The sequence below is a fragment of the Phyllopteryx taeniolatus genome, chromosome 2 (assembly GCF_024500385.1).
Source record: "Phyllopteryx taeniolatus isolate TA_2022b chromosome 2, UOR_Ptae_1.2, whole genome shotgun sequence".
Lineage (NCBI taxonomy): Eukaryota > Metazoa > Chordata > Actinopteri > Syngnathiformes > Syngnathidae > Phyllopteryx > Phyllopteryx taeniolatus.
The window spans coordinates 33,918,252-33,939,778 of NC_084503.1; the positions used below are offsets into that span (position 1 = coordinate 33,918,252).

Below are 21,527 nucleotides of genomic sequence, written 5' to 3' on the forward strand. Positions count from 1 at the left end.
AAAAAAGTAATCCATGCACACAGGAAGCCATCACCTCATGGCGTAAATCCATAGAAAAGTGCGCACAAATTCACACATACACGCACATGGACTCCTTTCCCAAGGGGTCCCGAGGGCCACAGTAAAACATCTGGAGGAGTCAAGGAAGGGAGGGATTTAAAGGACGGGACAGTAAAGAGGAGATAAAGGGAGGGAACGACAGACCCAAAAGAGCAGAAAAGAGTGATGCTACTAGACAGGAATAAGAAGCTGACATGATTGGCAGATTAAGATGAGGAGCTGGAAGGAAGGAAAACCATGGATGATCAATGTGGTAAATGCTGAAGAAAAGGTAGACAGGCAGAGGAGGCTCTACAGTAAGTTCAATGAAGATAGAGAGTGGAAAAGAGGGCAGTGTGTGGCAAGACGCAAGCTCCACGAAACAAATGTTGGGCTTTTGTCCTCTAAAGTCCACTCTCAGAATGTGGTGATCAAGCAAAAATAAACCCGAGTAATGAGAATCAGTCTAGTGTGGAAATTAACTATAAAAAAGGAGGGAAAAAAGCTCAGGAAGAAGCAGAATGGCACGCAGTAGAGCCTAGACCTCCGCCAAGGCTGAACAATTCCAAGCGTCTGTTGTTTCAGACCTGGTAGGCAGCCATTAAACACGCTGTGTTGTTTTTCTTGCGCCGAACTTCAGTTACACTTTGGCTCAGGACGTGATAGCCATATTTTTCAAAATCTGGAAAATTATGAACCAGATTGGGAAGATGAAGATCAGGCATTTCCTCTGCAGGGTGTCTAGGCTCACCCTCAGATGTTAATTGGTTTATCATTTGTGGCAACAATGTACGATATTGTCGCTATTGTTAAATTAGTGATTAAACATGATTTTGGGGTGGTATTGTGTTGATGTTGGTGCACAAATGTATATGATAGCAATAAAAGGAATAAATTGAACGCTGCAGAGTAACTCAAGAAAGATGGCGTGTTTTGGATTTCCTGAAAAGTAGTCATTTTGGAAATGTGAGGATTCTGCCCGACAGCAACAATATCCTGCTCTGCCCTGATTTTTTTCATGCAATCTTTCTGCCAAAATTCCTTTAAAAAAATCCTGCAATGCTGGCAAAAATGAATACAAATTATAGATTGAGTTGTTTTTGTGTAATCCTGCTAAATAACAGGCAAGCCATAAGTTCCCCAGTAGAGAGCAGAGCAGATATTAAATAGGATTGAAGAGAGTAGAGGAAGAAAGAGGAGGTTAAAAAAATAGAGCCAGAATGCAAGAAAGCAAGCCTGAAAGCCTCGTCCAAATGACTAACACATCTGTCACTGAGTTGCAAAGCATGGCGAAAGAAAACGTGTGTTGTGAGATTGCACGTGTGCGCGTGTGTGTGTGTGTCTGTGTGTGTGTGTGTGTGTGTGAGTGAGACAGTGCCAAGCAGCATGTAGGTCTAGCAATGCAGGCCGCCTGCGCTCGTACCCTCATTCCGTCCGATTGCCATGACGACCCCATTAATCAACCAGGCTGGCACAGAGCAAGGTTCCCAACCCAGCAAGAGATCAATACACACACAAATACACACAGGTCCAATGGACACTGGCGTGCATGCACACACACTCGCAACAAATAGAGGTATGTGAATAGAAAATATTTAGGGGCGGGTTATGATAGGAAGTTGAAAGCAGGCTCCAGCACGCCCGCAACCCTTGTGAGGATAAGCTGTTTGGAAAATCGATGGATGGATGTTTCTTCTGAATGCTGCACAAGTCAGACATTTTCAACCTTAGAATTGAACTGAAATGCCGCTCGTCCAAGCTCCTACTCAGAAACTCAGGAAAATCAGTGAGTTTGACTTCTAAAACTTGTTCAGCATGGAAATTGTTGTGTATTATGATCGTACTTGGATTAAGTTATTTATTAAAATGTATTTTTAAGGCTGTGTATCACTTTGTTGTCAGGTGTTCTGACAGTCACATTTTCGACAGTATAAAAAAAAAAAATACAGACTACCTTCTGGAGGTGTCAGCCATGGGTTTTGTTTACCTTTGACTAAAACACAAACCTCAAAAGCTCCAAGTGGTTTCTTTACAACTTTCCAGCAGTCTTGAAAGCCGCTTCATAACTAAGAAAATAAAACGTTAAAGTCTCCTTTTAGTCTACTTTGCGTACAATGATTTTTCGCCCTGACACTCTGTGTGTTTGTGCAACAGTAGAGCATCTGTGGTGAAGGTAGGTGTGTGACAAACGACTGCCACCAAAATAAGTCTACGCCATGTCAATGAGCCTTTCTCACACACAGCCAAACGCACACGCACGCACACACACACACACACACACACACACACACACACACTCACACACAGAGTGTTCCATATCAATGAGAAGGTGAAAGGTCTCCATTTACATCTTGTATTAATTATGAGTGACAAGCCAAAGGTCACAGAGGGAGACGAGGCCACGCGTTTGGACAGAATATAGATCTATACTTGTATCTCCTTTTCTCCATTCACGCGCCTCCCTCTTTCTGCTGATCCATCACCCTGCCTCACCCCTCTCGTTCCTACACGCCTCTTTTACTTCTAGACCGATAGTGTTCCTCTTCTCCTTCTCACCTCATCCATTAATACTCTCATTATTTATTCTAACAACTGTCTGTCTAACATCGCTACAGACCATCAATAGGCTTGTTATTGAATGTAAACAAAAAAAAATTCCTTTGGCATAAACATTATAACCAGAAATGTTATCAGGTAGACCTGCACAACCTGGTTCTATGTTAGATGTTGGGCATTAAAATGTGTTTTTATATATTGTTACCCTATTTAGCTACTGTACATGAGGGCAAATTATTAGAAACAGCTCTCAGTATGATGCAGTCCAGAATACAAATGAAGTAAAAAATGAACGTTATCGCTAAGGCATGATGCACACAGCAAGGCATGATGTCCAATCTGGATTTTTCGTTCAATCCTATCTTTTTATGTAGTCATTCACATTACAAAAACAAATGTGACTTGTACTGTGGACAGAACGCGTCCGTGACTTCATACGCATACACACAACTGCGAGGCGCCATGTTTACGCAAGTAAATGAGGCTGCTCGCGTAGGTCTCATCATGATGCATTTGTGACAATTTCAAGAATTTTTCTGCAACTAGAGCCAACATTTTCTTATACTTATCAGTTGTAAAGCATCTTCTTTCGCCATTGTTTTCTGCTACTTTGTCTGTCGTTTGCTTTTGTCACGTCTGTTTTGTCCAACAATTGTGACGTTTGTCGCCTTTGGATAACGTGTGAGACAGATGAGCACACCGTCAACGTCCATATTGCACTCACGTTGGATACATATCCGATTTAGATCCACATATGAAAGAGGCCTCGGTCAGATATGAAAAAAAAAATAAAAAATTGTACTGTTCACGTTGACAAAAAAATATCAGACGTCACATTGGGCAAAAAAAGTCTGAATTGACCTGCAGTGTGAACATAGCCTAATGCAGATTTACTGTATATAGTTGAATCATTGAATCTCATTGGATCGTGTAAGTGTACCCAATTGTCTATTAAGTGTGCATTTTATGTATAGAGTTACTCTTTGTATCGGTATGGAGCATTTAGAAGAAAGCATTTGGGAATATGAATGAATGAATGCATGCGTGTGTGTGTGTGTACTTTTACCTCCACAGTGAGCGCAGACGCTGCCGGTGAGCTCAAAGTCGGGTCCAGCTGGTGCTTCTTGTAAAGTAATTTATAGTGAGAAATGACACCATTGGGCTGTTTTGGTCCAGTCCATTTCAGATGAATAGAGTATGCACCTGTGCAAGACATGCAGGACTCATAACATGCAAAAAAAAAAACCTTAAGTTAAAGGTAACTCACCAGTGGGTGTGGCAGTGGGAGGGGTCATATCGTTTGGCTGTGCCGACAGGGTCTGGGTTAACGTCCTCTGGCTCAGAACAGAGCCTTTAGAGTTGTGGGCTTGAAGCCTGTACTGGTAGTAGGTGAAGGGCTGCAAGGATGGGCTGGCATCGAAAAACTCTAGTGGTCCACTAGACCAGATGAAAACCAGCAGTTCCTCCTCGGTTTCCACTGGGGACCTGTGGCAATGACAGATTTGAATGTGAAAGTACTGTAGATATAAAGAAGGTACTATATGCGACCAAACTATATCAAGCGGCATTATTTAATGATGTTCTAGATTTTTACTTGACTCTATAAAGCAGTGTAATTTTTTTTTAATGTCATTAATCGATCATTACCATAGTTTCTTGTGTATAATGCACATTTTCCCCACCAAACTCGTCAAGTCAATAGTGCGCATTATACATAGGTGTTAGGAAAATGAAAACAATTCTTCACATTGTATAAATGTATACTGTCACCTAGGGGTTGTGAAAAAGCTGCACACTTTCATTCATATTTACACATTTATATATACAGTATGATGATAAATGGGCGCTGCTAACTGGAGCATCCCGACGTCCTCGTGCCAGCCACCATATTGCTATTCTTATATGTTGCTACTGAAACTACCAGCTCTAGGAAGCGTTCTGGTCGTCCCAAACGTCTTCCATTTAAGGATTATGTTGGCCATTGTGCTCTTAGGAACCTTAAGTGCATTTTTTTGTAACGTTGGCCAGATTTGTGCCTTGCCACATTTCTGTCTCTGAGCTCTTCAGGCAGTTCCTTTGACCTCGTGATTCTCGTTTGCTCTGACATGCACTGTGAGCTGTAAGGTCTTATATCGACAGGGGTGTGGCTTTCCTAATCAAGTCCAATCAGTATAATCAAACACAGTTGGACTCCAATGAAGGTGTAGAACCATCTCAAGGATGATCAGAAGAAAGGAACAGCACCCGAGTTAAATATATGAGTGTCACAGCAATACTTATGGCTGTGTGATATTTCATCCATCCATCCATCCATTTTCTGAGCCGCTTCTCCTCACTAGGGTCGCGGGCGTGCTGGAGCCTATCCCAGCTGTCATCGGGCAGGAGGCGGGGTACACCCTGAACTGGTTGCCAGCCAATCGCAGGGCACATAGGAACAAACAACCATTCGCACTCACAGTCACACCTACAGGCAATTTTAGAGTCTCCAATTAATGCATGTTTTTGGGATGTGGGAGGAAACCGGAGTGCCCGGAGAAAACCCACGCAGGCACGGGGAGAACATGCAAACTCCACACAGGCGGGGCCGGGGATTGAACCCGGGTCCTCAGAACTGTGAGGCTGACGCTCTAACCAGTCGTCCACCGTGCCGCTGTGATATTTCAGTTTTTCTTTTTTAATAAATCTGCAAAAAATTTCAACAATTCCGTTTCTTTCTGTCAATATGGGGTTCTGTGTGTACATTAATGCGGGAAAACAGATGAACAAACGATTTTAGCAAACGGCTGCAATATAAAGAGTGAAAAATGTAAAGGGGTCTGAATACTTTCCATACCCACTGTAATAAAATACAGATAATGTTTTGAGCATATGGATAGCAGTAAATTGATGGTGTGCAATCTACATACAGTAGGTAAAAGCATTTTCCTGATTTTTGCGGTCAATTTTGGGGGTGCAGATTATACTCGAGGGCATATTATACATGAGAAATTACAGTACTCTTCCCCAGTGGATCAAGTATAGTCAGTAAAATGCCTGTTCCTACTTCAAAGTGTCGTTTTTTTGTCATTTATATTAATGTTTGAACTCATAAATGTACCTATGCCAGTATTACAAATTCCAATAATTTATTGTGCTTATTTTTGTTTTATAGAAAGATGTTCCAAGAATTCTTTATTCCTTTATAACCCAGACCTTACTGTAAAACTTCAAGGTTTGTCCCGAACTATGATAGGTCTGACTTGTCCAGATTAGGCTGTGCAGCGGATAGCAAGGAGCCCACACATGCATAATGAGTTGGCAGACACAATTCAAGTCAAATCAACAAGTGTGGGTGTAAAGGTTGCAGATAGCAATGAAAGTACAGTAAATGAAGATGTGCAGAAGAGATGACTGTGAAAGGTCTATTTCATTGGCCAAGAGGACGCTTGAAGGCAAAACGTGACAACAATAGATACATTTATTTCTCTTAGACAGAAAACTTGTCACATTTGTGACAAAATTTGTAAACTTACTTATATAGAATAGTCAAATTAGGCAAAGGGGACTGTGCACAAAGATGTCATAACGTGTATATAAACTCGGGCTTGCTCACTGTAATTCAGTTATCCCTGCAGGAATGACTAGGGGTGGTCCTTGTCATGAGTTGTATTTTTGTTGACTTGGTTTGATTAGATTTAATTTGGTTAATGTTTTTTTTTTCTTCCTGTGCCCCATGTTCATGTCTTGTCTGCTCATTTGATTTGCGTCTCCACCTGTTCTTGTCCTTGTGTCAACCAATGGTCTACCTCCAGCCATCTCGTGTCTTGTTCAAGTGTGCCTTGTTGTATCGTCAATTTGTTTGTATTTAATTGCCTGGGTTCGTTCAGTCCGAGTCAGATCATTGTCACTGCAAGTCATGTGTCTAGTTTTGTAATGTTTCCGATTGTGGTGAGTAGGGATGCACTGAAATTTTAGTGGCCGAATTGTTTGGGCCGAGAAAATTCATTTTCGGTGTCTGACCGAAACATTTCTGTCACCAAAATAAAACGGCCGAAATAACGTGTTGTTTATTGTTGCTAATGAGTTAGCTTTGCTGCGGCCGGTGCGCGGGTTTGTACACTATATAGTTAAGATGTATTTCCTATTAACAAGCAATGGCCATAGGGCTTTGCTGATGATGTGGTTGAATTGACTGGGACGTCAGTATATTACACACAGCCCACAGTCAGAGAATGATAATGACATAGGCGTGCACGATAAACCATAAATGTGACAGTTAAACACATTCAACTAGTGGTAACATAAATATATATTAACACAAAAATTAATGATTACGCCTATAATTCAAATTCGCATGTCACAAAAAATTGTGGGAACCATGTGGCTTTACCGTCATCATGCTAGTCCAAACTGCAGCATCCCTATTGTCGCTAAACCCAGCCAGTTGCTAAGCTATCGTAACATGAAGTTGCAAAGCACCAAAATAAAAAATATTGTTCTGGCAGTTAATTTCTATTGGTTGGCACCTTTGCAGTCCATCATTTTACTAATGATTGGCATAGTTTTATAACTAATCCTTTGTGGGTTTGATTTATTTTTATATTTCAATTAATTTAAAGTGCTTTGTGTTCAGTTGGATTGATAATCCCTTTCTGTGTTTCTGCTTTCGGTTTTGTTTTTCGGAATTGTTTCCTTGGGGGCCCCAGTTTCAGTTTAAGGTTTCGGTCATGAATTTTAATTTCGGTGCATCACGAGTAGTTAGTGCTTTGTTTCTTAATGTTTCTTTGTTACTTTTGTGTCTTCATTTTTGGGACTAATTTTTTATTTAGATTTTTCCACATGCCTTTTTTTTGTTCTGGAAAATAATAATAAATAATAAATAATTATTTGGGGTTCATCTTGCCTTGCCTCCCTGCGCTGAGGTCTGCCACTTTTGCCATCACCACCACAACCCTGACAGTCCTGCATGTGGGAATCAACTCTTTGTGCTAAAGTTTTCTCAGATTGGTGCTTTTCCTTCTGGACTTAGCCAATTTTTCAACATCAAAGATCTCAGAACATTTTTGATATTGCAAACCTGGTCATTGCACCGGACTATTGCGATATTAGTCATTCGAACTGCTCTAAGTGCTAGAGGACATCTTTTTGCACAATTGTTTTTTGTCAATGTCTTTATGTCTCCAAAGTGTTCTGTAAATTGACTGCCTGTTGTCGTACTAGAGCGGCTCCTACTACCGGAGACAAATTCCTTGTGTGTTTTGGACATACTTGGCAAATAAAGATGATTCTGATTCTGATTCTGAGAAAATGTTTGATACTAGAGAGAGACCATTTATGGCACATATTTTTATTTAAGATCAAGAGTCTTAGAGAAGATGTTGATCACTCAGGCAGAGTGGGACTCAGACTCAAGCTGGGATTCGCCAGTCCAATTCTGACACATCGCCGCCGAAAAGTCCGACGGGTGGGATAGGTTCCAGCTACTCGCCAACCCTAATGAGAACAAGCCTATAGAAAATGAATGGATGTTGGTAAACTTAAATGTACTTAAAATAAGATAGCTGAATGTGTCGTGAAGTGAACGAGTAGCGTATCTCTGCACGTGTGTATGAGAGAAAAGACCACTACTGCTTCTTTAGTGGCTGTTCGGTTGAGTCTCAAAAGTCAAGTGTGTCAGAGTGCAAATGTATGCTTCTATGCTAATGTGTGTTTCCTCAGGACTTAAAGGGCTTAATTCAATCTGACCCTGCATCCAGATCACACAGTCTTTGGTCAACAATCAGAGCACGACCTTCGATGGGACTCAAAACACACAGTAGCACATGCACACACATAAGAGGATGGTCTACCTGAAGATACATCACATCAAAAACTTTAATATTCTACACCATAAGTATGTGCTTGTGAATTATGTATGACACATGTAAGGTCGTGATATGCCATCATTAAAATATGAAGTAAATGTAGTATTGTTTGTTGTATCTTGTGTTACCTGTATATATGGTAGGAGGTGATGATGCCATTGGGTTTTTTGGGGGGAGCCCAGTGGATCTCCAGGCCAGTTGCACCGGCTGCAGTTACTGAGGGTGGCGATAAATATTCTGGTGCAGTTTCTAAAGTCCGAACATACACACCCTCTCCTACACCACAACCCCCTACATGGGAAACAACAGGAGAGTTTTGTGACATTTCTGAAAAGGTCACGCCAAGAAGTCCTCTATATACAGCAATAACCCCAAACATACAGTCAAGAGTTGTGTAGAGCTTTCCCAAATCACGATAGGAACAAGGAGCTATGCACCAGGCATAATAAACTCCACACCATCTAACCAGGTCATGATTACACGAGGGACAGAAGGACTAAATAGCCCAACTTCTGAACTGGGCTCCACATTAACTTACTGCAGAGTTAAGTACAGTGAAACCTTAAAATCCCAGTGCCGCAAGGTCGTAGAGTTTTCTTCTTACATTTGTATGACAATTAGAAAATATTGACACTGCAAGGGAGCATCCTCCTACTGTAATTCACAACATTGATCAATTTCCTCTATTTTCTCAAGTTGATACAATTGGTCAGTCCCCACGTGAGTCTGTTATTTTTATAAATTAATGACCAATCTAAAGTATTAAAATGTGAGGTTTCTGCCCGACAGCACAGACACACAATTAATAAAGATTTTATGATGGCAAAAGTTTGCGAGGGCATTATTAAAGTGAACTGCGTTTGCAATGACATGTTTGGTATATATGATCTCTTTCGACTTGAGTAACATAACAATAAGATACAACTTTCGATAATCACTTCCAGATTTATATATTTTTACAAATCGTAATTTCAACATAGGCCGCCATTGTTTTTTCGTCACAGTGCATTCTGGGTAGTGACGTCAAATGGGGATGTTCCCGACGCCCAGAGTTTTTAGCAGTTAGCCACAGTAGCAGCCCCCAGCAGCCATTTCAGATCGAGCCAGAGTGTGATCAGGATGAAGATGACGGGAGTGAAGAAACTCGAGTTGGTCATATTCAGTGGTGCTTTCGCATGTCACACGCGGCCGTTTAGACTCCATCCATCCATCCATTTTCTGAGCCGCTTCTCCTCACTAGGGTCGCGGGCGTGCTGGAGCCTATCCCAGCTGTCATCGGGCAGGAGGCGGGGTACACCCTGAACTGGTTGCCAGCCAATCGCAGGGCTCATACAAACAAACAACCATTCGCACTCACATTCACACCTACGGGCAATTTAGAGTCTCCAATTAATGCATGTTTTTGGGATGTGGGAGGAAACCGGAGTGCCCGGAGAAAACCCACGCAGGCACGGGGAGAACATGCAAACTCCTCACAGGTGGAGGCGGGGATTGAACCCGGGTCCTCAGAACTGTGAGGCTGACGCTCTAACCAGTCGTCCACCGTGCCGCCCGTTTAGACTCCTTATGAGGAAAGAATAAAAAGAATGAATCTGGGTAGAAGTGACGAGAACACAGCCGCGGATCTTTCGGCAGCTCAACTCTTCCGACCGCATCCTCCCACCGTTTCCTCAACTTTCTCTCTTTTGGGAAAGCTATGAATGCTTAACTCCTTTTTTTTGCATTCCGTCCTGATTGGAAATTGAATCCAAAAGCGGCGCAGTATGGCATATTTTTAACTCTTTTCGCTGACGATAAAAGTTGTTCGCAAATGGCTAGCTTAGCTCCGCCGAGAACAGAAAAGTAACAATTTTACAACAGCCATTCTACGTCATCATTCCCAGAATGCTTTGTGCACGCTAAAACATGGTGGCGACAGTGTATCAAATTATGGTCTAAAAAAATTGTTTTTTTTAACTTATAGGAGTAAATTATAAATATATAGCACTGTATTTCAGTAGTAGAGGTCAGTAGTTGTAAAATTAAATGTATTTGTCAGCTCACTTTAAGGGAGAAATGTTTCCAAATACTAGGCTGACCATCACTGTACAATAAAAGATGGACAAGAGTAAGAGCTTCTGATAGAAAATACAAAAAAAGAAAAGTTTTCCTTCACATTGTCCTCTTGTGGATGACAGAAAAAAATGCAATTAAGCATCTTTTACACTTACCACTCTGACAAGCCTGCACTCGGATATAATAGGTGGTGAAGGGCTGAAGAACTGTTAAAGTGAGCTCCAGCTCTTGGCCTGTGGGATGTATTGTGGCACCTCCACTTCCAGGATTCAACAGAATGTTGTAGCTTACAGAATGGCTAATGTTGAAGTGGGCTACGGGAAAGGGAAAACACACACGCACAATAACAACTTTCATCAATACTACATATTTCATTATCTCAATATAATTTCTACTGGCAGTAAAGGCAAATATTATATTGTAGGCAGAGCTCCTGAAGAACGTTGCCTAAAAAAATACACAAGCCCTGAATACAAATATTATGTTGTTCATTTAATTCAATGTTTACAGATAAAGTTAAGTTGCTTTTATCCCATATTTACCACAAACATTTTTCAACTTGACCATGCAAAGTCTGTTTTTAATTTCATTCTAAAAACGCACAGGTTTTAACTGTGGACTCAGAACCAGGCAGAAACACACCAATGTGTACAGAAACACACCAACCCCACATACACTTTGGCTCTGTTAATATTCTCCCTGGAGGTTTTTCCATAATTCAGGCCAACTGTATTGTGATGGGTAATTCAACATTCATGAACTCTGGATATCTTTGAGAATGAACTGATTACCGGACAAATGAAAGACTTCAATTATTCACCCCCTCACCAACTTATATATGCACACATGCACATAGATGCACACACACACTCTTGCAATTCTGATTGCGGTATAACTGACTTTTAATATGTGCACACTTTAAACCGACCCCACACACTGAGAGATTTTATGAATTACCTCCCTTCCCTGCACATAAGCCTGATGTGTGATTTTCAAGTTATTTCTCTCCCAAAACATAGCCATATGGATTTTTTTACACTCTTACGCAAACAAATCCACCACAAGGAAGGAATGACAGAATAATCATTTTAATAGCCATATGTCAGCGCTTTGACTGTTAGTGTATGCACATAAAGATGCAAACACATGGGTATCTATGTACACACAGACAGGCGCACTATCAGAGAGCGAGGCACGCACGCACTCACACACACACGGACACATACACATTCACCCGTCTGAGACACTCCAGACTCTGGGCTCTGGGAGCTAACCAAGCGTGAGAACCCAGACGATATTTCCTCACCTTTAAAATCAACCCATAATGACAATAGAATAGACCTGCCTATGGAAATATCTCCACAGTGATGCGCACACACACAAAAACAAACACACACACCTACACAGGAAATGTACCCAAGCAAAACTGCACACAAAGCCACAAGCGCAACAAAGTGAAGTGTCTGTGCTGGTTGGCCCTATAAGCAGTTTCTGAGATAGGAAATCATGCTAATGAGAACTTAATAAGCGGCGATAGATGGGTTAGGGCAGACAATCACTAGCCCATAAGCATGAAACTCAGCCCAAAGTGTATGCTACTGTGTGTGTATATGTGTGCACAGGTCCTGAGAGGCCAGAAGGTGACTGGTAAACTACTTTGGGATTTTGTTTGAGTCCAACCTGAGTAGGAGGTGATTCAAAAGGGAACATTCCCGCTCAGTATGTTGCAATAATTATTATGATTATTATTACTATTATTATTATAACAATTGTGACAGTGGAAATAAGAAAAAGGGAATCATTTACAGATAATGTAATTTCAGCGACAAATACTACATCATACAACAAACCAATGCAATTGTTTATATTAAGATTTTCATTCATCCATCGCTACTTCCTCCTATTCAAGCTATACAATAAAATGTAACACGTTTTAGTGTTTTGTTCTTGATGTAGGATAATGGTGCATCTAAAGCAAGCAAATTGTTGTCTATTGCAATGCTTCTTCACACATGCACACAGGTTCGCACGCGCGCACACAAACACACACACCTGTCATGATAAGACAAATATGTATTTCATTGTTAATTATATCATTAAACACCATGACAATGGTGACTAATCTGCATGTCATTTTGATGAAGATGCTGTGAAAATGACCATCCATCTGTTTGAACTGCTACTCACCAGGAGGGGTCCAGGCCAAGGAGATGGAGTGGGGGCCGGTGACTGTCACATTGTGTGGAGCTGGGATCCCAGAGGGGCATGAGTATGGTGTTTTTATAACATATTTGTCACTCAAACCAGTACCGCCGCCTGTGATGGCCTCCAGTTCATAAACATACCTAAAGAGGAGACATAGGGGCAGATCTGATTGGAATTGACTAAAGAAGCTTACACAAAATACTTTCTATGCGTAAAGCGCCTGTTCCATTCTTATCTAAATAATTTTCCATAATTAGCTGGCTGTTTTACGTTAGCTTCACTCATGTGAGAGTAAGCTATTTTGGTTTATCCTTCTTGGCTTCATTCCAGTGTGGTGTCCCTCATGGTTCTATTCTTGAGCCACTCTTCTCACTGTAAATGTTTCATTACGGTTAGTTGTTTAGCTGTACTCCCTTCACTGAGATGCTGATCATACCCAAATTTGTGAGACCACCAGCTCAATGAGCATCTAAAGGATAAAATCAAACTTAAAACTGTGCTTTGCTTCTTTATGATGTCCCCATTGAAAGATAACAGTGAAGGCAAAGAGGAAAAGTGTAATTCTATCCATAGATCAGGAAATGTAATTTATGGTGGCACAGGGAAGCACTCCACACATCTCTGTTCTGGCTGCTTAGTACAAAATGGCTAAGTCAGCAATAAGTCGACGATAACCTAGTATGCCCTGCCAATGCATATCCCGTCAGTTAAGGAATAGAGCGCTGTGGCAGCTTGGTCTCTTCTGCAATGTAGCCACGTAGACTACGCTTCCCGACTAATTCCCTACATCTCTGTCCAGCTCAGTACAGTATAGTTAATAATAATACTTAAAGCAGAAGAAAATAATGTATACAGCAAAATGTCTGGATGCAAAGCAAATCAAATTATTTATATAGCTCATTTCATACACAAGGTAACTCAATGTGGTTTACAGCATTAAAAGCATTTAAAAACAAAGAAAAAAAACGGCTTATAAACATTTAAATAAAAGAGGGAAAAAAAGTACAATTAAAACAGCGTACAGTGCAAGACATTTAAAAGTGGAAATACTCTAAAAAGCATGAGAAAAAAAAGAGTTTTTAACCTGGACTTAAAAACATTCACACTTGGGGTTGACGTCGCTTCTGTTGGCAACTTATTCCATTTGTGTGCAGCTAAATGCTGCTTCACCATGTTTGCTTTGGACTCTGTGCTCCACTATTTGACCTGAGTCTGTCGATCGCAGAGCCCTACTGGGTTTATATTCCATTAGCATTTCTTTCATATATTCAGGACCTAAACCATTTAGTGATTTATAGACCAGTAGCATAACTTCTAAAAAGCTATTCAAAAGATGACTGGGAGCCAGTATAAAGACTTTCAAAGTGGAGTAATATGCTCTGACCTCTTTGATCTGGTCAGAACCCGAGCTGCAGCATTCTGAATGAGCTGCAGCTGTTTAATGCTCTTTTTGGGGAGTCCAGTCAGAAAACTGTTACAATAGTCAAGTCTACTTGAGATAAAAGCATGGATGAGCTTCTCCTCTTCTATGCAAGGTGACCTTAACCCTAATGTCCCTTCATGGAGAGAGTAGATGTTTTGGAAATATCTATAGCGGTACATAGTTTACCTAAACATTACATCAAGTACGCAAATCTTGTTTTGAGCGATGGCCGATTGGTCAGTTTGTCGATACAAACTGGGTTTCATGAATGGGAAGGTTCCTTTATTGCCACTTAAAGATATCTTTTCACATGGAGGCAACAAAATGTGCAAGTGGGGGAACCAGCAGTGACAGTGGTTAAAAAAAAAAGAAAAAAAAGTAAGGCTAAAAATCATTATACTGTATATAACTCCATCCATACGTAACAGCACCTCAGCCAGCCTGCTTTAAAATATTCAAGGAAAATGTACTACTTTTAACCTGAACCAGCCTTAGGTCCCACATTACATCTGTTCTTTCTTCACTCCACTGGCGGTAGAAGTCAGAGTCAATTAGAAGAGCCTGTTCATTACCCTTAAGGTGTACATAACCTCACCCCTGGCAACATTTTGGACCATCACGTTCCTCGTTCCATTCATAGAGTCCAACTCTACTTAAATCCTTGTTTCTTATCATTCTTGCACCATAACCATGGATCAATCTTTATTTCACACTCTAATGTGCTAGTATTTTTCTGTCTCTATTTGCTTCAACCCCAATTCTTTTCTTATGACGCGCTTAGTAATCTCCCCTGAGAAGAGCAATGTAAATAAAGGTTTACTTTTCAAGAGAATGATCATATAAACGTCCCTCTCTTCATCATCCTCATGCAATTTTCCATCTGTCCTGCCGTCTTTTCCTACACGCTCGCTACCTCTCTCAGCCATGACATCATAAGATAGATTTCCCTTTTAAGAGCGTGCGGCTGGCTGGCGCTAAAGCCTACATTAGCTGTGTAAGTGGGCCGCCATTTAACATTAAAAGCCCTTAATTTGCTATAAACTCGGACACACATGCATCAATAGGTGGCGGTGCTGGGTTATTGTTCCTGGGCTGAGTGTTTTAAACAGGAGGCCATTAGCACCTCAGCGGAGGGTTAGAAGCCAGTCAGGAAAAAGGTATTAAAGCGACTCATATGTTCACACTGGCATGGACATAAAACCATGAAAAATATACTTTCAATGATGGCAAGGAGAGATGGAAAGAAGAAGAAAAGTCACGATGAGAGAACGACTATGAGGATGAATTTAAACACTATCACAAAAAGGTGTTCACTTAAACGGAAACACCACCATGGCATAACAAAATAAAATGATGTGCGTGTGAGTGGACTATTTACATGTGTTTCCTCGTGGCGGTGAACGTGTGTGTTCGTGTCCTGTGGGGCCCGCCACAGAGAATAGGTTAATTCTCTCGTCATCTTAGACACTTCCTGGAGTGCTGAAGCAAAGTGACAGCTAATCAACATTGTCATAAATAATCAATGGCCACTTGGAGCAGACCCGTGCACACGCACAAAGTCATGCCTGGACACACGAGTCTGCTTAGATAATGGGGCTGCCGCTCCCGGTGTAATTCTCGGTTGCAGGGCTAAATTGGGAAAAGAAGGAGGCGGAGGACAGGAATGAGGTGAGAGATGGGAAGGGATGAAGTGGCTATTGGGAAAGGGGGGTGAAGTGAAGGGGTTCAGGACAGGAATGCCTTCTGGCAGACTATGGGATTAGGGAAAATTAAACGTCACACACACACTGTCCTTAGATTCTTTGTTTGTGTACATTAGTCATCGCACGCCATGATCTTTGTTTTTCCTATCCATCCATTATCTATCTATCCAATGATCTATCTGTCTGTCTGTCTGTCTGTCTGTCCAGCTATCTATCCATCCATCCGTCCACCCCGAAACAGGGGGAAAAATTAGGTGGAGGGAAAGAGGGTGTCATTTATCACACCCCCATAATTAAAACAGCAAATCCGTCTCGGAAAAAGGCACAGATTAATAAAGGTTAAATTAAAATAAACAAATACATAAAAATTTACGCTTCGCTGCTGTCTGCAAGCAAAAGTCAGATCGGATTTGTGATTTTATTGCGTGGGCACGTGTTTTTGTGTGTGTGTGTGCGTGCCTGTGTGTGTGTGTGTTGGATGGATCTGTTTGCATCATTGGCACGTCAAATATTTGCACATTAAATGACACAAACAGACCTATAGAGAGTGCAGTCCTCAGAGGGAGATGCGGATGTGGAGCCTTTAAAGCAGGGTCACCCCAACTAAAACTACACATTAACATGCATACAAATCTGAAATTTAATTAATGGTGAAGTAAAAGTGCAGTGTTGTTTTGCAGGGGCCATGTTTCTGTTCAGGTGTGCTTATGCACCTGCGGTTCGGCAGGAGTCCAGTGTCGGTATAATTCTGGTCACGGTAGTCTCCGGTAAAAATAGTGTGACCGCCTCTGCGCAGTCTGTACCGGGAGACAAGTCCATTGGGCCTGGCCGGTTCATGCCAGTACAGTTCCACCACAGATGAGTTGACTATCACGTGTCTGGGCCTCGACCACACACCTACAGTTGGATGGAAAGCACAGAAAACTATTAATTAGTCACTGTAGATCAGGGATGGGCCGTAGGAGAACATTTGATCCAGCACATGTAATTTCCAAAAGCAAATAAAACCTCAGAGGAATTGAAAGTGAAATATTTAACCCACAAACACTCAAAACACAGTATATAATATTAAACATTGCATCATCTGTTTAATAAATCTTGTACAGGAAGTAATGACTTGAAATGGCCAATGATAGGATAAAGGTACCGCATCCCTTCTGTAAATTATCATACCCTTTTAAATTCAATAAATGCTTTCACAATAACTCTCACAATAAAAATCTTGTTTGTGGAGCCTGAAAAAACACAGCCAGATATCATTTTTAACTGAGAATTGCTCCAATTGGTTTGTATTTCTTATCTTCTGCTGTGACATTGATACACAAAGTGCTGTTTATTAAACAACACAGGCAACAACTCGTTACGTTTCAATGACAGAAAGACATTATTCTCCATGCGCTCATAGAGCCAAAGAGTAAATCACATCCACTCCTGAAGGATTTCTGCATTTTTTTAAAATATAAATTTATGATATTTTCATGATGTAAGTACATTTTTTCAGTTTCCAATTAAAAGGGTTTTCTGATAATCAACCCACGCATCTTAGAGAATAGGTTACTGTAAATTATACAATTTTAATTAATTTAAGTTGATGTGATTGATTTGTGGTGGCGCCGTCAGTGACATGAAGACACTGGAATAAGTAGAGGGAGGGGCTTGAAGGGAGAAACGAGTCACTAAAGACATTGAACGCAGCACGAAAAGACATAGAAAATGGTTGGGGAAACAAGGGGGATACATTCTGTATTTAGCTTGATGCAAAATACATTTTGAAATGTTTGAAATTCATAAGCTGTTGTTTCAGTGTCGCAAAAATCTAAATTGACAGGGAGTGATTTTGTAATAGGAATAAAAAGAGTGTGTTTATTTAAATAGAAATAATAATAAAAGAATATGATTTGCACATTAAACATTGGAGTTCTTCAGAGTCGTGTGTCTGATGTAAACAAATTTGTGTGTGCGTACCAGTGGGAGCGGCTTGCAGGGTGCGTCCTGTGGAAGGTGAACTGGTGCCACATCCCACAGCTGTGCAGGCCACTAGCACAAACGTGTAGCCTGTGAATGGCTGCAAACCTATAGCAGAAAAGAGGATGATTCATATGTGCACAAATACAAACAGGTATTTCCCATCCCTTTTTGCCATTCAATAGACATTAATTGCGCTAATGAGTTGTTTTCCTTAATGAACAGGTGTAAGAAAAAGCACTATAAAAGCAAAAAGGGGAAATGAGGTGAAAGGTAAGTAAGAAAGAGGACAATTTTGCCAATATATCTGTTCTCTTGCATTGAGTTACACCCACCCTCCCTCTGTTCTTGCCACTCTCAATGGACAGATCCATAGCTGTCCATGCTAAATTATGCATGCCATAACTCAATAATGAAACAACGTAAAGACGGGCAGCTGCGGTGGTGACACGGGATGGAAGCAGTCCGACGCCGTAATGTCATCAGCTTTTGATCTATGATAATTATGATACCTTGGTATGCGTTTAGGCTACGGCGTCCTGACATGATTTATTTATGGGCCCCCTTGCCCTGCAGTCTCAAAGAAATCACACAGCCACTTGAGTGGATCTTTAAGTGTATATGAGATTTATTTGTGGGGAAATTGAAGTGCATTTTTTGAATTTTAGAAAATACATTTGAAAATTTTGAGTTTTCAGTTATTATTCCTTGCTCTTGGTGCACAGCTAAATGCAAATCCTTCAAGGTGTGATGGGACTTGACTGAATGTTTTATGGTCATTCACTTAGCACTTGACTGCATACAACAGCTTGCAAATCAAATTCATGACGAACGAAAAGGCGTAAAACAGTTTTAGTTCAAATGATGACTCCAACGATAGACTGTGGCACTGCAATGATATCTGCTGAGGAAATATGTATATTATATATATTCTACATATATTCATGTCAAGCAATAAATAATATTCATTTAATAGATATATCCAGAAACAGTGAATCAATTCTTTAATCCCATGCGGTTTAGGAACATGGATTAGAATGATATTTTAAGTGTTCAATGTCTCCTTTTTTGATCTACAGAAGTACTCTCGACTTAAAAATATCTAATAAGTTACATAAATAGGCACTGTGATTTTCATTAGAAGGGAGCAATTTACAATTTAGTCAATCGAACTGATCTGCTGCTAGTCCCCCCCAGAGTGAATGTTTGGGGTGTACTACTGTGCAACTCAGCTGCTTGTCGTACTCAGCCAGTCTGGACACATGCGACATGGAACAAGTCTACACATATACGCACCCACGCACCCACACACACACACACACACACACACACGATCACACACTGAATTCGCTGTGGAGAGCATCGCTCTCTACTGCTTGGCCTGCTTAACATGCCTTGTGGGCCCCCGTGCTTAACAACCACTGATCAATGTGTGTGCTTGTGTGTGTGTGTTCTCACTATTGGTTGTGTTTGGGTTAAATAAAGAAAACCTGTCAGCCGGGGTTGAATCGTAAGGCCACGTCACACCGTTTAACCGTTCAACTAAGCATGTGTGTAAGTCAGCCTGTGCGCATTCTAGCATTGTAAATGCATCCACTGCTTGTGATGTCATATGGTGCCCACACTGAATAAAATAGCAACCAGAGAACCACCTAATACAAGTCAAAGTTAAAACGTCACATTGACTCAATTGAATAATGCAAAGAAAAAAGGAGTATGTTCGGCAGGGGCTTCTCAGCTTACAACAATTTGAATATAAAGCGGGTATAATACGAAGCACTGCAAGAAAGGTTGATGAAAATAACACAAGCAGAAAAAGTTGCACACTAATACTACAAAGTAAAAATCAAACAACGATTCCAACTGCACTAACTTTATTAACTTCATTTATGTACTTTCTACTCTTCACACACACAGACACACACACACACACACACATTACCTTTATCACTCATCCTAAAGAGGGCAGTGTTGTTCTGCTGGTGAACCACTGGCGTGTACGCGCGTGCCCGTACATGCGAGGAATGGGTAGCGAGATGAGGGTGCGCGTATGTGCACTCATACATTTTGCGTGTGCTTATGTGCCTGATTATGGAAAGGGAGAGGAAGCTTCAATCATTTTAACAGTGATCACCAGCAAGTGAAAAATGGGTGGAGGGCATTGTGATGCCAGCGGGACAAGACGAGACTGTCATTCTAAGGTGTGTGTTTGTGCGCGTGTGTGTGTGTGAGTGTGTGTGTTTGTGAGAGAGAAAGAGAGAGATTAAAAGAACTTTGACAGTGTAGTACATATGAGTAAAACAAAGAAGCTGGTGGCTAACTTTCCCTCTCAAATTTGGTGTGTGTGTGTGTGTGTGTGTGTGTGTGCATGTATTTGGGTCTGTATATGTTCCGGGAGAAGGCAATAAAAATGACTGATCCAAAATTGAATTTTATTGACAGTTTGCCACTGCTTGTTTGCGTCAGAGAATATGATAAGATGATGGGGCCAACCGTCACCGGATACACAGCGCAAGGAGCCTTGGACAGACGACGTGAGGGCGAAGGCGGCAATGGAGGGACAAGGGAGGGAAGGGACAAATAGAATGTATGTGTATAAGTAACAGCAATAAGGTGAGATTTAAATATACTCTAATGATGAGTTAAATCAGGATGATGAGAATAAGGGAAGGAGGGAGGGTGCTTTGATAACACCTCTCCTGAATAATTAAGAGTTTGACTTCCTGTCTGTGGCTCTCTGATGTGTCTCCAATGGAGCACTGACATCAGATTCACGCATGAACATGTGCGGACGTAGCATAGGACCCCACAGCCTCAAATCTAAATTTTAAAATATATTTCATTATTAATGTATGATTTTAATGTATTAGCAGGGAAATATTAGTGCTATAAATGTTGGGGCCAATGTGAAGTATATACAAGGAATAATGTATTGACATAATTTAGTACCGTTTAAGTTAATACACCTTTCCAAGGTCACTATCCAGGCTTTAGCATTACTGTACATAACTGTAAATGACACACAAACATGTGCATGTACTTCCATGGCTGCTTGATATGTTTGAAAATTCATTTCTGAAAAACAAGTTGCTTATTTTTCATTCCAATGTAATGTTTTTTAGTTTACGTGACACTTATTGATGATGTCTTTGAAATTAAATAATTCTCTTGTTATTTTGACAATAAATAGTTTTGTATATTCAAATCATTATAAAGTATCTGTTTTTAGGGTGTTTGACAGCATAATACCATCTCTTTTGATAAGATAAAAACATAAGTTTTGAGTGGAAAATTTTTAGTATAATTTGTTCGGAGACATCTAAGTTATAAATAAACCCTCCTCTATGGACAAGCTATGAACAGGAGAGAGGGGAGGAAACCTGCCAAACATCTGCCCCATCTCATTATTTTCGTAACCCTAAGTGGAATTCATGAAGTTAAAGTTTTTATTATAAATATACTGGCGACTGGTTCATGGTGTACTCCGCCTCCCGCCTTCAGATAGCTGGCATAGGCCCCAGCAGCCCGCGACCCTAGTGAGGATAAGCGGTAAAGAAAATGGATGGATGGATATTACTGACACTGCTACATTAAAAGAAAAGTTCCTGTCATACTCCTTTCCACCATGTCAACACACTTGACACCTTTTCTGGAGCATGCACCAATCAGAGCGCACACTATGGCCAGCATTAATAAATAAAAAAGAAAGAAATAATGAATAAATAAAAGAACATACTA

At 40.8% G+C, this 21,527-nt stretch overlaps 1 protein-coding gene and 1 long non-coding RNA gene across 7 annotated transcripts in view; one reads left to right on the forward strand and one right to left on the reverse strand.

Annotated features, from left to right (window-relative positions):
* The window catches only part of ush2a (Usher syndrome 2A (autosomal recessive, mild)), a 249,264-nt gene that overhangs the window by 35,061 nt on the left and 192,676 nt on the right, over window positions 1-21,527 (reverse strand). For all 5 annotated transcript variants that reach the window (XR_009787447.1, XM_061765858.1, XM_061765857.1 and 2 more), the window contains 7 exons: window positions 17,790-17,897; window positions 16,538-16,721; window positions 12,681-12,838; window positions 10,649-10,807; window positions 8,567-8,729; window positions 3,863-4,080; window positions 3,662-3,798 (listed from right to left, as the gene is read on the reverse strand). Coding sequence is in view for 4 of the 5 variants with exons in the window: in XM_061765858.1 (XP_061621842.1) it covers window positions 3,662-3,798; window positions 3,863-4,080; window positions 8,567-8,729; window positions 10,649-10,807; window positions 12,681-12,838; window positions 16,538-16,721; window positions 17,790-17,897 (1,127 nt within the window). In the remaining variant the exon portion in view is untranslated. The remainder of the gene's footprint in view (window positions 1-3,661; window positions 3,799-3,862; window positions 4,081-8,566; window positions 8,730-10,648; window positions 10,808-12,680; window positions 12,839-16,537; window positions 16,722-17,789; window positions 17,898-21,527) is intronic.
* LOC133474301 (uncharacterized) lies at window positions 1,703-21,244 on the forward strand. 2 transcript variants are annotated; one of them, XR_009787454.1, is made up of 4 exons: window positions 1,703-1,825; window positions 12,684-12,762; window positions 17,793-17,943; window positions 20,232-21,244. It is a non-coding gene; the product is annotated as an uncharacterized LOC133474301 (long non-coding RNA). The 2 variants fall into 2 exon arrangements; XR_009787455.1 differs by lacking the exon at window positions 20,232-21,244 and adding an exon at window positions 18,015-18,676.